Source organism: Larimichthys crocea, chromosome VI (assembly GCF_000972845.2).
Source record: "Larimichthys crocea isolate SSNF chromosome VI, L_crocea_2.0, whole genome shotgun sequence".
Classification (NCBI taxonomy): Eukaryota; Metazoa; Chordata; class Actinopteri; family Sciaenidae; genus Larimichthys; species Larimichthys crocea.
Genome location: NC_040016.1, coordinates 19,209,936 through 19,224,936, shown reverse-complemented (window position 1 = coordinate 19,224,936; position 15,001 = coordinate 19,209,936). Strand labels below are relative to the sequence as shown.

At 43.9% G+C, this 15,001-nt stretch overlaps 1 protein-coding gene across 8 annotated transcripts in view; it reads right to left on the bottom strand.

Annotated features, from left to right (window-relative positions):
• ppfia4 (PTPRF interacting protein alpha 4) overlaps nt 1-14,730 on the bottom strand; it is a 52,223-nt gene extending 37,493 nt beyond the window's left edge. For 3 of the 8 annotated variants that reach the window (XM_027279830.1, XM_027279832.1, XM_027279837.1), the window contains exons 1-2: nt 14,232-14,729; nt 13,751-14,051 (exon numbers count right to left, since the gene is read on the bottom strand). In XM_027279830.1, the coding sequence (XP_027135631.1) occupies nt 13,751-14,008 (258 nt within the window). In that variant the 5' untranslated portion in view covers nt 14,009-14,051; nt 14,232-14,729. Of the gene's footprint in view, nt 1-13,750; nt 14,052-14,231 lie in introns of all 8 variants that reach the window. The other 5 variants (XM_027279829.1, XM_027279836.1, XM_027279831.1 and 2 more) reach the window with 3 other exon arrangements.
• Nucleotides 14,731-15,001: the final 271 nt, after the last annotated feature.

The following is a 15,001-nucleotide window of genomic DNA, read 5'->3' as shown; positions in this document are numbered from 1 at the left end:
TCTTATTATCACTTACCCTCGCTCTTCAATATGTTGAGTTGTTTATGAGCAGGGAGGTCTATTACTGTAATTTGGCAGCCATGGAAACAGTATAGAGTTACACAACAACAGACTGCAGACGACAATGTGTGCTTAAAAGAAAGACAATAGGAAAAGCAATATCGAATCGAATTCTTTCACTGTGAGGAAAAAAAAAGTGCTGTGTGTGTGTGTGTGTGTGTGTGTGTGTGTGTGTGTGTGTGGTGGGGGTGGAGGGGGTGCTACATGCTACAATGCACCCACTGCCCAGGCAGAAAGTCCACAGCCAATCTGGACCAATTAAAGCACAGATCTGTGTGTGTCTGTGTGTGTGTGTGCGTGTCTGTGTGTGTGTGTGTGTGTACGAGTGTGTGTGATGTGTACACTCCCTCCAGGGAGAAGAGAAGAGAAGAGAAGAGAAGAGAAGAGAAGAGAAGAGAAGACGTTGCTGACACAAGATGCTGACATGCCAGCAGTCGCTCAGAGAGGGCTGAGAGACGGAGACATGGGGAGAGGAAATGGAGGATCAGAAGATAGGAGAAGGCAAAAATGAACAGATCACAATGACAAAAGGATGTGACTGAAACTGGAGAGGCACAGGATGGAGAGGAATACTGGTGGATTGCGGCGGAAGTGAAGGGAGGGGGCTGTCAGATGCAAGCTGAGGAGCTTCATATATGACCTTTATGTAACTCAACTACAAGCACTTCCTCTCTATCACTCTCTATCCATCTCTTATTGACTTCCTTCATTCCTTCTTTCATTTGTAAGAGGACATTAGATTATTTTTTTGGCCTTTTTCAGGCTTTTATTTTGATAGAGACAGCTGAAGAGTGACAGGAATGTGGGGAGAGAGAGATGGAGAAAGAGTCGAATCCTGGACTGAGCCTTCGCACATGGGGCGGCTGCTCCACCAACTAAACACCGCCCCGACACATGCTTTATGGTGTCAAAATTAAAACAGCTTTCCGCGGGGGCTTTTAGAAACCCTCACTAAACTTGAGCAGAGGGGATGAGTGCATGCCCACTCCTCCTCCTGTAGTTACCACAGCATTGTTCACAGTAGTTGCAATTAAAATTTTAATCTAATTTTTATGTTTCCCCTATGAAATCTCAAAAGCTGTCAGCTCACAGCTGTCATGTGTGGCAATCAGGAGTAAGTGGCAAGTGTATAAATCCATTACTGTGTCAAGGTTATGCATGCGGTGCTGTTTGGCACTGTGAGACTGACTCACCTAATTCTATAATTAAACACAACTCTGGTTAACAAAGCAAGTCAAATGTGAACTCGTGGTAAATTACGAGAATTATTAACATTCAGAAAGGAAAATGAACAACAGGACTGGAAAGTTCTTGTGGGATAATTTTAGAAATGACCTATACAGTTTTTAACAGAGTGGAGTTATTTCAGACACCATGAAGTCACAAAGTCTTTGAGGCTTTCGAGTCCACTATTTTGGTTGAGAGAGCAATCCAATCATAGGGCTTCAAATGATGCTTGAAGCTAAACATTACTCTTCATAGAACATTCATCTTTAAATATACTGGGATCATTTTGCCCATTTACAGTGATGAAGCCTGTTTTAAATCTTCTACAGCCGTGACATGTAAAATTATCCAGGAGAATACAGCGTTTCTGTGTTTTACACACCTCTAATGAAAACGTGGCAGACAACACACTGTGTATATGTGTCTCATAAATTATACTAGCACAATATTTTACATGCACGCACTTAAGTGGTTGCCCTTTCTTGTGCACCTGCATTTAATAAAGCACCAACTTTATTAAATGCAGAGCCCCATTAGGATCTGAGAGCTTTCCAAAACTCCTCAGAACCCCCCCTTTTTTTATTTGCAGGAAAATTATATCATGTTCATGTTCAGAGCCTATAAATGGGAGCTTGAGTCACATCATTCCATCAATTATTTCTAAGTTTGCATTAAACATACATTAAATATTTGTGAACCAATTTAAACTGTAGATACTAACTGGCAGAACACTACATTTATTTAAGAATGGAGTAAAACTTTCTCTGTATGGAGCTGAGACTGCCTCTCTCATCTCTGTGGTGTACAGTATAGTCTAGTCTAGTCTAGTCTAGTCTAGTCTAGTCTAGTCTAGTTTAGTCTAGTCTAGTATAGTATAATATAGTCTAGTCTAGTTAAGTTTAGTCTAGTCTAGTCTAGTCTAGTCTAGTCTAGTCTAGTATAGTATAGTCTAGTATAGTATAATATAGTCTAGTGTAGTCAAGTCTAGTCTAATCTAGTCTAGTCTAGTATAGTCTAGTCTAGTATAGTATAATATAGTCTAGTCTAGTCTAGTCTAGTCTAGTATAGTATAGTCTAGTATAGTATAATATAGTCTAGTCTAGTCTAGTATAGTATAGTATAGTATAGTCTAGTCTAGTCTAGTCTAGTCTAGTCTAGTCTAGTATAGTATAGTATAGTATAGTATAGTATAGTCTAGTCTAGTCTAGTCTAGTCTAGTATAGTATAGTATAGTATAGTATAGTATAGTATAGTATAGTCTAGTCTAGTCTAGTATAGTATAGTATAGTATAGTATAGTATAGTCTAGTCTAGTCTAGTCTAGTATAGTATAGTATAGTATAGTATAGTATAGTCTAGTCTAGTCTAGTCTAGTATAGTCTAGTCTAGTATAGTATAATATAGTCTAGTCTAGTCTAGTATAGTATAGTATAGTATAGTCTAGTCTAGTCTAGTCTAGTCTAGTCTAGTCTAGTATAGTATAGTATAGTATAGTATAGTCTAGTCTAGTCTAGTCTAGTCTAGTATAGTATAGTATAGTATAGTATAGTATAGTCTAGTCTAGTCTAGTATTGTATAGAATAGTATGGTATGGTATGGTATGGTATAGTATAGTATTGTATAGTCTAGTCTAGTCTAGTCTAGTATAGTATAGTATAGTCTAGTATTGTATAGTATAGTCTAGTATCGTATAGTATTGTATAGTCTAGTCTAGTCTAGTCTAGTCTAGTCTAGTCTAGTATAGTATAGTCTAGTCTAGTCTAGTATTGTATAGTATAGTCTAGTATAGTAAAATGCATCTAGAAACTGCAAAGAACTCCCATTGAAGACGCCCTGGCAGAGCCAATGTGCTGCATGTTAACAGCAAACAGACAGAGCTACCATCAGTCTTAAGTCAAACAGAATGCTGTTGACTACAGGTGCCTAATTATAGTTATGCAAATCTAGGCCATTCCCAATTGCATATGCTGCAGGCCTTTTCCAATTAAGTAGTCAGAAGCGAGCGTTACTCAGTGAACTTTGTTCTTTGTTCACATCCTCTACTGCTAGGGTGTTTTTACTTTGAGTACATTGAGTTTTAAACCAAATTCAAGGTGTTCAAAAACATTTAAAAGGCATCTGGTGTGACTGTGTTTAAGTGTGTGTGTGTGTGTGTGTGTGTGTGTCTGCTAGAGTAAATGAAAAGGCTATTGGAGTGTGCAATTGAGGGCAAGAAGCAAGGCGGTGTAGGGCACACAGGAAGGGAGAGAGAGAGAGAGAGAGAGAGAGAGAGAGAGAGAGAGAGAGAGAGAGGAAACCAGCTAAGTGTGAATGATGTACTTCTCGTACTGGGGCAGACCACGTCACAGCCCCCATTATTCTAATGGGGCACCACAATGCTTACTGACCTTCATCATCGACAGACAGCGCTGGCCACGGAGACGACAGCGAGTGTGTCTCCGTTATTCATACAATTACAATATGCGGGAGCAGTGCAGGCTATTAGCGTTGTAATTGGATGTACTACATGGACTTTACAACGCAATCATAAAACAAATGTTTCCTCGGCACCAGTGAAACAGTACAACACACACACACACACACAAACACCCATAAGCACTCATTTAGACAAAATGTTCTCACACTACTATAGACGTATTAAGACACGCCAGACCTCGTAGCTTAATGAGCTGATTTAGGTCAATTGCTAAACAACATATTAGTACATACACTTCCACAAACTCCTTAATAAAACGACTTTTTAAGATGAATCCAGCTTCGTCTTATCAATCTAACACCAAGAGGCTGAAATCAATCAAAGATTGTAGAAGCTCGTGCCCCCAATCTGACATCCTAGCAGCTGTGCTTTCCTTCCACCTCATGCAGCCAGAGCAAAGCTGTAAGTACAGTGAACCGGTGGAGAGATATGAAGCATTATCTGACAGAACGATAGCTAACTAATAGACCTCTCAGCACACATGCTTAAAGCCATCAGCGCTGATAAGACAGAGTGAGGGAGCACAGGAGATAGAGTCAGGGAGAGACTGAGGAAGAGGGAAAGGGACTTTGATGAGCGAGAACAGATCAGCGCGTCTGTAATTTCAATACGCGTATTGGATTTTCACTGAGTCAACTCAAGTGTGTCACAGAGTGATTTTTAAACAACAGGTCTTTATGGACAAAAAAAACAAAGATGCACAAAAACTAATTAGACCAAAGATGATGCAAACAGATCAGAACAGCTTCACCACACACTGAAACAGGGAAAGAGCTCGAATGCGAGTGCGCAAAAACACACACATCTGAGTGTCTGCACCAACCCACGTGTCTGTGAATGGAGCTGGAAGTAAATGAATAACAGACTGCAGCTGAGAACCGAGGCATGTTCGTAAGTGGCGCTCAATAAACAAGTCTTGATTTGATCTAAGAGCTTTCTGCGGATGCACATGCTCCAAAAATATCTTATTAGTTTCTCTGGCTCGTACTTAGTGAACTCGCGCTGTTTCGAATCAGCCTCAGGTAGCGTCTGTTCGGTTAGTGTAAAGTTGCTGTATGTCAACATGTATTCATCAAAGCCCATACTCACAACACAAGTGTCTGGCCAGCCATGATAGTGCTCTGAGCTGGCTAACATCTCATTCACATCAGCACATAAATCTTTCTCTGTGAGACACATCCAAGTTTGACTGCATGTGTGTGTGTGTGTGTGTGTGTGTGTGTGTGTGTGTGTGTGATGTATCAGCCCAGTTGGACACTTACAATATCAGGAAGTGCTGACTTGGTGTGGGCAATTCATCACTTAGATCATTTTGTTCCGCAAGATATCAACGCCTCTATCTAACCCTGTTTACCCGGATTAACGAACTGAGTACTCGACAATCGAATGATCAGATTCTATGTTTTTATAGCCAGGGTCTCCTTTTTAAGTGTCGACCAATCAATGAACGTTTTACTTAAATATGCAGTCAGTATGCGTGCCTTTAAAACGAAGATGATGTGACTTATTTGGAAGAAAAAACAGAAGTGAACATGAATTATTACCCAAACTTCACGGCTCTGTAGTTTATGTTAAAGGGTTAAAGCTGCACTCAACAATATTTTGGATATTAACAATGAAAAGTGTCACTCATCGTCACAGTCCAACAGATAATTATTATGCGATCTCATCAGTTTTCATCTCTACAAAACATTTTCACATGTTTAGTTACTGATTTTTTACTAGTTTTAAAGCTGCCGATGTTACTGTTTTGGTTGGGTCTCTCTTCAGTTTCAGTTTTGCAGCTATTTCCAGTTAAACTCTCTGTACACAACCTGCCCGGCACCAAAGCAGACAGCTGACAAAGTTATAGCAACTAGCTGGTGGAGCATATGGAGCATCTAGCAGCTATGGACAGAAAAACAACAACTCCAAACTGTTGCAAGTGTTGTTGCTCTGAATCTGCTGGGTCTTCATAACTTGTCAGCGTTGTGTTAACGGTTTGTGCTGCTGCAAAAGAAAATCGCAGATCTATGGGTTTTGTTTTGTTTTTTTTTAAAAAAGGGAGAACAACATCTTCTGAGTTCTAGGAAAATCAGTTTTGGAATAGTAACGTTGAATTGTTTGGATGTTCACTTGTTCACTACTTGTTACTAATGTTATTATTGTATCCATGATTACAACATAAGTGCCTACTTAACGTTAAGGTTTGCCCCTGATGGTTTAATATTCTATATGCTAAGATAATATTATCACAGGTAATGTTATCATAACCACAATGTGTGTAGAGATTTAGGCTTTATTTTATCTCATTATATTGGGTACTCATTTGAATTAAAAACATATTTTTTTGCTGTTTAATCATGCCAGTTCTTGAAGGCTACCAATAAAATAGCAATAGATTTTTTTTTCTATTATGGGTAAATGTCACTCACAGATGCACATTTGATTTATTTGATTCTGTTCTGTAGCCTTTTCACATAACATGCACATACACACAGAGATCCATATCAATATATGCGTCACAGGAGCCATTAGCAATATTTGTCCTACCACTCAAATCCTGAATTTCACTTGCATCGCCACGCTCTCTCAAATCTCTGTGTACGCGCCTGTGTGTGTGTGTGTGTGTGTGCGTGTGTGTGTGTGTGGGTGTTATTGACAGTCAGCAGCGGGGGGTGTGTGTGCTATGTTGTGAGACACTGACAAGCTGTATTTCATGGAGCAGATGAAGCATTTTGAAGTTCTTTAAATCCCTTTAAGGGTCCAGCCGGGGACTTAGCTTCTGATGTCGCCGCCTCTGTTGCTGCTGCTGCTGCTGCTTAAGTCTCTTGCTGGGAAAGAACTCGGGTGTAGAAGATGTCGACCCTATTACTGTGTGTCTTGTTTTTTGTTTTTTTTTTCCGTTTGTGTCATTACACATGTGGGCGATTGAGAACCTCCCATACTTTTCCGAAACACCCCGACCCCAGTCCAGCATCCACACCTCCTCCTGCCCACCATCGATGCCTTATCTTATATTCTGAGGGAGTTTCAGGAGGGAAAGTGAACTGACAGAGTTCCAATAGTGTAGTTGTTAGACATGGCAGGGCCGCTGCGGGCTTACCTGCTGGCTGGAAAACTTCATCTCAGATCCTCCTCCTCCTCCTCCTCCTCTTTTTCATTCTGTCCTTCCCTGCCTCCCTCCGTCATTACTCTTGCCTTCCCCTCTGGTGGTCCTGCGACTCCAGTCACTCTGCTCTTATTACCAGGCAGAGGGACCTCAGACACACATACACACTGACTGTTGGTTCTCCCCATTACCAGAGCATGTCCTCCCTGCTGGGGACCATCAGGTACGCTTGATTTTTCTTTTTCTTTCTCGGCTTACTATCTTTCTGTCTCTCTTTACTAAATCTTACTCTCTATATGCCTTTCTTTCCCCACTCCTCCCCCTTTCTTCACTCTCCTTCTCTCTCCCAGGCAGCCAGGGGGACAAATTGGCGCCCGGCTGAGCCAAATGTGCCTGGTGCTGGGAGCCAGATGGTACTGGCAGAGGGATGGAGGGAGCGAGGGATGGATGCTACTAAGATATGGAGCGCTGAAGACGTGGTGTGGCATGGCAGTGTGGGGGAGCTAGCTTTGCACACTAAGAATCTATTAGTGCTCAGGGGCCTGAAAGCTGTGCACGAGCTCGTGCCAGGGTCCGGTCTGACCTGGTCGGAGCTTTTTTGGCTTGTTTCTTGAATCAAGGCTGGATGCCATACTCGGGAAGAAGAAGGGGAGGATTGTGGAGTGAACGGCGAAGGAGAGGAGAGGAGGAGAAGAGACTGACAGATGATGTAAAGCTGTCATGATGCAGCAGGAGGGGGAGAGAGGATAAGAAAGAGACACAGACAGAGAGAGAGGTGTGATGTCAGTCAGCTGCTGGGAGGTATGTTGTTAATTAGACTCGCTTCTCACTTCACTTCTGGGGTTATTAAAGTTTATTTTCTCTCTTGCAAAATGTCGAGGCTGACCACGGATGTGGGCAGAAGCTCCATGACTGGTCAATTAAAATGAAAGGTGAGGCAAAGGAACAAGATTAAAGAAAACTTTGGGTTTTTTGGTTTTCATAGTTTAGGCATCCTTCAATGCAACTGGCAACATCTTTGCAATAGCCAAGTAAATTTCTAAGGGTTGAGCAAAGGTTAAAGGGTAAGAATGTGGACCAGTAAAGAACAACGTTACCCTGACTGTTTCTTTCAGTCTCATCCTCTCTCTCTCTCTCTCTCTGTCTGACACTCTCACAGGGTTTCTTGGTGACATTCAGCTGCTCACTTCATGCTCCACTTTCCTCTCACATCAACCCAAATTTCACTATTTGGTTCTTACATAACACGTAACACAAGATTTAGCCTTCAGCAGCGGACCGATGTGATGTGGTAATTTGATTACCACATCACCCACCCTCCTCAATATTCTCCTATCGTGGTGCACAAATCTGCCTCGGCCATCCATGCGTGAGAAACACTAGCCGTGGGCATGCTAACTCGCTTGCACACACACACACACACACACACACACACACTCAGGACAACATGTAGACAGCGCATGCTGACATTTAAGAAAACACAGGCAGTGTGTGTGTGTGTGTGTGTGTGTGTCATGATAAGCTGAGGCCACCTCCACACACATTGTGAGGGGGGGACCTTCAAGCCTTTCTTCCTTCCTCTGCTGCTGTAAGGTCTATTAGCTTTGACATGCACTCCCTTGCACACTTGTACCTGTAAGCAAAACACACCTCTAGTACAGTAACAAAGATGGCTGAGAACCAAGCCTGCAAGGCCCACTCCTGCTGGCCTCGGATCAAGTAGTATGAAATGCTCTGCTCTCTTCTGGCTGAACCAACTATACAGAATTAAGCTTGTATATTTATTAATTGCAACACTGGGATTTGATTAAGGTCTATGTTCACTTTCTTTGTCCTTTATTAGGCCTACACTGATACATTATCTTCATGAAGTCCTCTTCCTCATGGCCGGGATCATAAAAGGGATGTCACAGTGTACTGACACACCCTGGAGTACACTTATACATCACTGCAGCAAGGTGAGAAGTTAAACTGCTGCATGTCAGCAAAAAGAAGATTTTCAGCTGCTGCTAAGTTGCTCTGTAATATCACCTAAACACAAGCAGAGCTACAAGGACTGTGCCACGATAAAGAACGATAAATTCAGCCTGAAATGGGGCTATGGATCTGTCAGGTTATTATATCTAACTCCAAATGAGGGAATGACCTCTCTGACTGTTTTGTTGTCATACAGACACGGGGTGCTTTGCAGAGCTTTAAACAATGAGCAATTTGTGTCACCTTCCCTCCCATATGGACCGTGTTGTACTGCCGTCTAAGGTCACGGCCGCAGGAGTAGGAGGGGACAAGATGCGTCTAAGGGACCAGATAATTGACTACTGGGTTATTGATGAGTTAGATCGACAGAGCAAGAGTGTGAAAAAAAAAGAGATAGACAGAAGGAACAATCAAGGGAGGAATGAAGAATAAAAAACATGTAGATCACACCAACCTACAAACACTGATACCTGAGAGCAGAGGCCTCGTACACATGAACATACACTACACGTGCCTCTTTATCGAGGCGGCGTGAATGTACAGTATGTGCACGAGCTATGCTCGCGTGAGTTTGTGTTTATGTGTCTGCACGAGGGTAAAGCAACGAGAAGTCAAAGGACAGGTCAAAGACACGCGTGAGGTCGAGTACAACTACACAACATACAAAAGTGTGTGTGTGTGTGTGTGTTTGTGTGTGTAGATGTGTTTCCGTGTGGACAGCGGGGTCAGAATTTAGGACAAGAGGCAGTTGTTGTTTTGGAAAGGGGGTGTGTGTGTGTGTGTGTGTGTGTGTGTTTCTCTCTGGCAAAAATAGCCAGTGTTGTGTCTGACTGGAACAGGTGTCCAAACATCACAACAACACACTCAGATACACTGTTGAACACACACATCCCGTCGTAAAGGACACTGATCCTCACAGAGAAATTCAAATGAGAAAACATTTGGTGATTCCAGTTGAAGCTGCTGGTGAACGTCCCCCGCTTTACATCATCCTGTCACCAGCCAATGAAGCGACGGAAGAAAATCATTCATAAAAATGAAATCATGTCGACTAAGATTTATATCAAAGTAGCAGATGTCAAGATCTCTTGCTTTTAGTCCCTGGATCAAGTTTTCTAAATTTCCACGATGCAATTAAACCTTGACATCCTTCCTATGCGATGAACACCCGAGCTTTTTTAAAACCCGGCATCCTTAATAACACAGCGTTAATAATCTGAAGTCTCAACTCAAGCCCAAGCTGAAATAACCCTAATGACATCACTTCAGAACTTATACAACTGTTTTCACAGGCCGAGCTGTACCCCTCACAGTTAAGTCATCATAATGAGTTGTTCTGCCTGAGGAGTAATTAGATATTTTGGGAGAAAGTGTGTGTGTCGGTGTGTTACATATGGAGCTCATGCCGGGACACCGTTAGCCCTAGTTTGGCCTAAAGACTGGAAGCAGGGTGAAACAGCTGGCTTTGGACATGCTTCAAAAACACACCAGCACTTATTAAATTCAGTAATTAACACGGCGCATCTTCGTTTATTTCATGTGTAACCTGACAGACAGATTTAATGGAGGCTCTGTGCCACAAACAAGCAGAACTGTTAATCATAAGACGGATAATAAAAATGGTAATCAACAGCTTCATACAACAAATGATCATTTCTTTATTTCTATCTGTGCATGCGCGGATTAAAGACACACACACACACACACACACACACACACACACACACACAGCCAGGCTAGCTGTTTCCCATCTGCCATCGGTCTTTATGCTAAACTAAGCTAATTGCCTCCTGGATTCAGATCCGCTCACAGTAGTGGTATCGACCTTTTCATCTAAATCTCAGCAAGAAGGCACATGAGCTTATTTCCCAAAATGTCTTTTCATTTTTTAACTGAAGAAAAAATCCTGTCTCTCACAAAATGCCCAATAGATACAACACTATACCACTGGAGTGAGCCATTCACACCGGTCTCTAAGTCACTGTACAAGGCTTCTTAATAGAATATGACTGAATAAAATAGAAATATGTTACAGGGAATTATAGTACAGGAAGAGCAGCAGTGACCTGCTTTGCTTGACAGTGTTGACTCACTGTCTGCTCTCTCTGTGTCACACACACACACACACTGTATGTACACACACACACTCACCTCACAACACATTATATTTGACAGGAGTGTGTGTACGTGTGTTTGTGTATAAGCTTGTGTGCGAGTCTGTGTGTGTGTGTGTGTTTAAAACCTAATTTGTCTATGGGCACAGCCATCTCTGAGGGCTGTATTAAAGGCATTCTGCACTGTAATGGGCTGACATGTTAATCTGAAACTCTATTCTCTGTAGCTAATGAACATATCCATCCTAGTCTCTGTATGTGTGTGTGTGTGTGTGCGTGTGTGTGTGTGTGGGGGGGTGAAATGGCAACGTCGTCCCATTTTTATGACGCTGCTGATGCGTGAAATGGCAACGTCGTCCCATTTTTATGACGCTGCTGATGCAAACATAAACTTGAACGCTGATGCCAAGGTGATGTGAGTTCATCTATTTGAAACAATGACGACATTGAAGAGCACTGGATTTGAAATCGCTCACACGCTTTGTTTGTATGCGTGTGTGTGTGCGTGTGTGTGTGTGTGTGTGTGCTTCATTGTGTCTATGTGGAGGAGAGATCTGACAGTTCTGGGTCAGACCAGTCCCATGGAGCCCGGAAACCTACAGAAGACATTACAAAACACAAACACACACACACATGCACACACCTAGTCCGTGAAGAAGACAAATGTTTGTTAGGCAACGGGGAAGACAAGAGTGGTTGGATTTGTGCAAAAAAAAAAAGAGGCCTTCCTGCTGTGCCAACACTCATACATCAGTCTACACCTTAGGAGCAGAGAGAACCGAACACTCACAGAGAAAAATACACAGAGCCTGCATCACAGACACTACTGACTGGAGGGCTGCAAAAGGAAAAGGCGGCAAAAGCAAACAGGGAGCTGTGATATTTGTGCTGTAGTCGAGGGCATAAACACACCACGCCATGGTCATGTCGAGCGCAGCTGCGAGTCCGCCTAATTACCGCTGACACATGTAGGACGCCGGGGTCAGTAGCATCGCCAACATTCCTCTAATGTATTCATCACACCCAAACTGGAGATATATCAGATACAGTATGTTATTTTTTCTCCACACTTCCCCCTCATTATTATTAGAAGATGCAATTTCCTACTGACGCATAAAGGGAAGCCAGACTATCGTCATCCCTCAGGTGAGCGAAGAAAAACCGAGTGGAAATCAATTCCGACTGAAGGTTTTCTCGTTTCTCAGTGTTGCTTCACTAACGTACTGTCCGTTGCGTCATCTCTCTCCGCTGTGTGGCCGGCGTGGAAAAGACCGCGGCTGTGTTGTGAGCATGCATGAGTTTATGTAGTGTTTTGAAAGAGAGAGAGGGAGGGAGACAGCTTATGCATGTGCGCGCCAGTCATAATGTCTGCATAATGTCCCTGAGGTCTATGACTGTATAACTAATACTTGTATTATTGCAAGCATAAAACATTACGCTGAACCAAGCAGGATTAGAAAACAAGCATGACAGCCTCTTCCCACTCTCTCCTCTCTCTCTATGACACACACACACACACACGCACACACACACACACACACACACACACTGGGGACATGCATGCATGTGTGGAAGCAAGCAGCCCAGGGCCATGTACACTAGCAAGCGGCCATGTTTCTTTCACAAGAGGCTGCAGTGAGGCTGTCATCGTCAGCAGCACACACACACACACACACACACACACACACACACACACACACGCCGTACTGTGACATCATGCCACCGCATTTAGACCAGAGGGTCAGAGGGTAACACAGCTTTATGTGCTGAGGCTTCATTGTCTTCATGCTGGGTGAACTGCAACAGCCCTTATCCGGCTCCCTCTCTCTTTCTCTTTCGGATACACACACTTAAACACACACAGATGTCAAAGATACTTCCGTACGCACACATTACCACTGACAGGCAGGTCACCGCATACAGAGGTGAGGCTGTTTCAGTGACTGCCCTCTTCTCTGACCAGCAGGGCCCAGACATCAGTCAACATTCTTCTAGCAAACTCTCGACCACCCTAACTCCATCTACCTCCTTCAAACATCTCCACCCACTGCATTACCTTTCTACTTACTAGACATTCACATCCTACATTTTGGCACGCTGCCACTTATTATATGCATGTACATCCCCATCATCTTCACAGTTATTCTCATGGTGATAGCCTGACTGTTGGAGAGGTTCCCCAGCGGAGGAAATACTCCTTTTTGTTAATTAAACAATCATATTCAGCTTCTTTCTGGTTAAGACCTTTAGATTCGTCGCCATGGTTGAACCCACTTGCACCATTATCCATGAAAAAACAAGGGATGGTGGAATTTAATTTGCTCCAGATCAGTACCGCTATGGCCGCATTAACCCGTGAGTTGTCCCTGGGGCAAAGGAAGGTGCTCAACGCCTATTAATGCAAGTGTGGATAAACAGGGGATATAAGCAGGAAATAATGAAGGTGTTCAAATTAGATTATGACACCTTAGTGCTCGTATAATGCCATTTCATGGCACACGTTCAATTACGTTTTAACAGACCAGGTGGTACACAGTAGCTGAAGCTGGAGTTTTTCAGGCCATAAAGTCCTGGGGCCCTGCAGGTGCCCACTCTTCCCAGCTAGTCGTACCAAAGGTTGCATGATCATCTCTTCAAACTGTTCTACAGTGAAGACAGGTGTCCAATTCAGTATTGTACCTCGATGGTTGCTGCTCCCTTAGACAAGATCTTATCCATCTCACCTAACACCACAGTCTGATACCCCCCCCTCTCCCTTCCTCCCATCCTCCCCTCCCCTCCCCTCCTGAGGCCGACTGCTGCTCACCTGAGGCAGCGCGGCGTTGATCTGCCGCTGGAGCACGTCCCTCTCGTGCAGCGCCCCCTGCAGCTTAGTCTGAGACTGAATGAGGGTCTCCTGAGTCTCCCTGAGGGACTCCAGCAGTTTATCCCTCTCGTCCAGCATGTTGACCATCAGCTGCTCGAAGTTGGCCTCCTGTTCCGAGCCGTTCGGGACGCCGCCGGTGCCTCTCGAAGGACCGGCCGAGTCTCCCTCACTGATGGTCGGCATCACCTCGCACATCATCTTTCCTGCTCTGTGGTCTGGGCAACGCTATAGGACAGTGTCGCTGTCGGGATTCAGAGGGGGGGATATGTGGGTTACAAAGCCCGGTAAAGAGACTTACAATAACTGATAAGAGGGCCTATTAACGCCCCGTAGCAACGGACATCCTATGCAAGCGCAGATGCGCGCACCATCCCCATTGCATTCAATTTCCCGTGCATCCTCAAGCTTCACATCGCCTTACCTAATCAGAGTGATTGAAACGCTGAGATGACGGTTGACCTTTCATCCATATTAACCGGCGTTTTTTCACCCCGTGAGCAGATCCGCCCTGCCCGGCGCGCCATGCACTCACATGTAGAAATCCCGGCGTGATATGATTGACAGCTCAGAGATAGATGGGTGCGTTTGGAGGGGTGGTGCCCGCGAGCACGACGGTGATCATAGTACATTGGCAGGAAAAATACATGAAAGGGAGAAAAAAAAAAAAAAACGAGAAAATATCCGAGAGGAGACGATTTATCTGCGACCTCAGTCTTGGGGACAGTGAGAGCGAGTCTTATCTGCATCCGCCTTCTCCGCTTCCATCTCTCCACACCGCCACCGATCCGACGCTCACTCCTCCTCCCACACACACACACAGTCGCTCAGTCACACACACACACACACACACGCACACGCATACACACACGGGAATCTGCAGTTGTCACTACCAGGCACCAGCTCTGGAAATAAGGGACCAACTCCCAGCGTTCAGCCTATAAGCGTTTTGCGCCACATGCGCATGTGGCAGGCTACAAAACAGAAGGAGTGGAATTAGCTGGACGGTCATTAATGTCATTGCGTAATCTCTCAACTTTACACCAGTATCATGTTTCTACAGTTAGCGCACACTTGACCCTTGATTGGTAAAATGTAATTAACTTTTCACATCAGCACCACTAAGCGCGTCGATGATCTGACAGCTCCCCGAGACGTGACGCGCGTTCTTGGCAGCATCGGCTTAACCAAGCC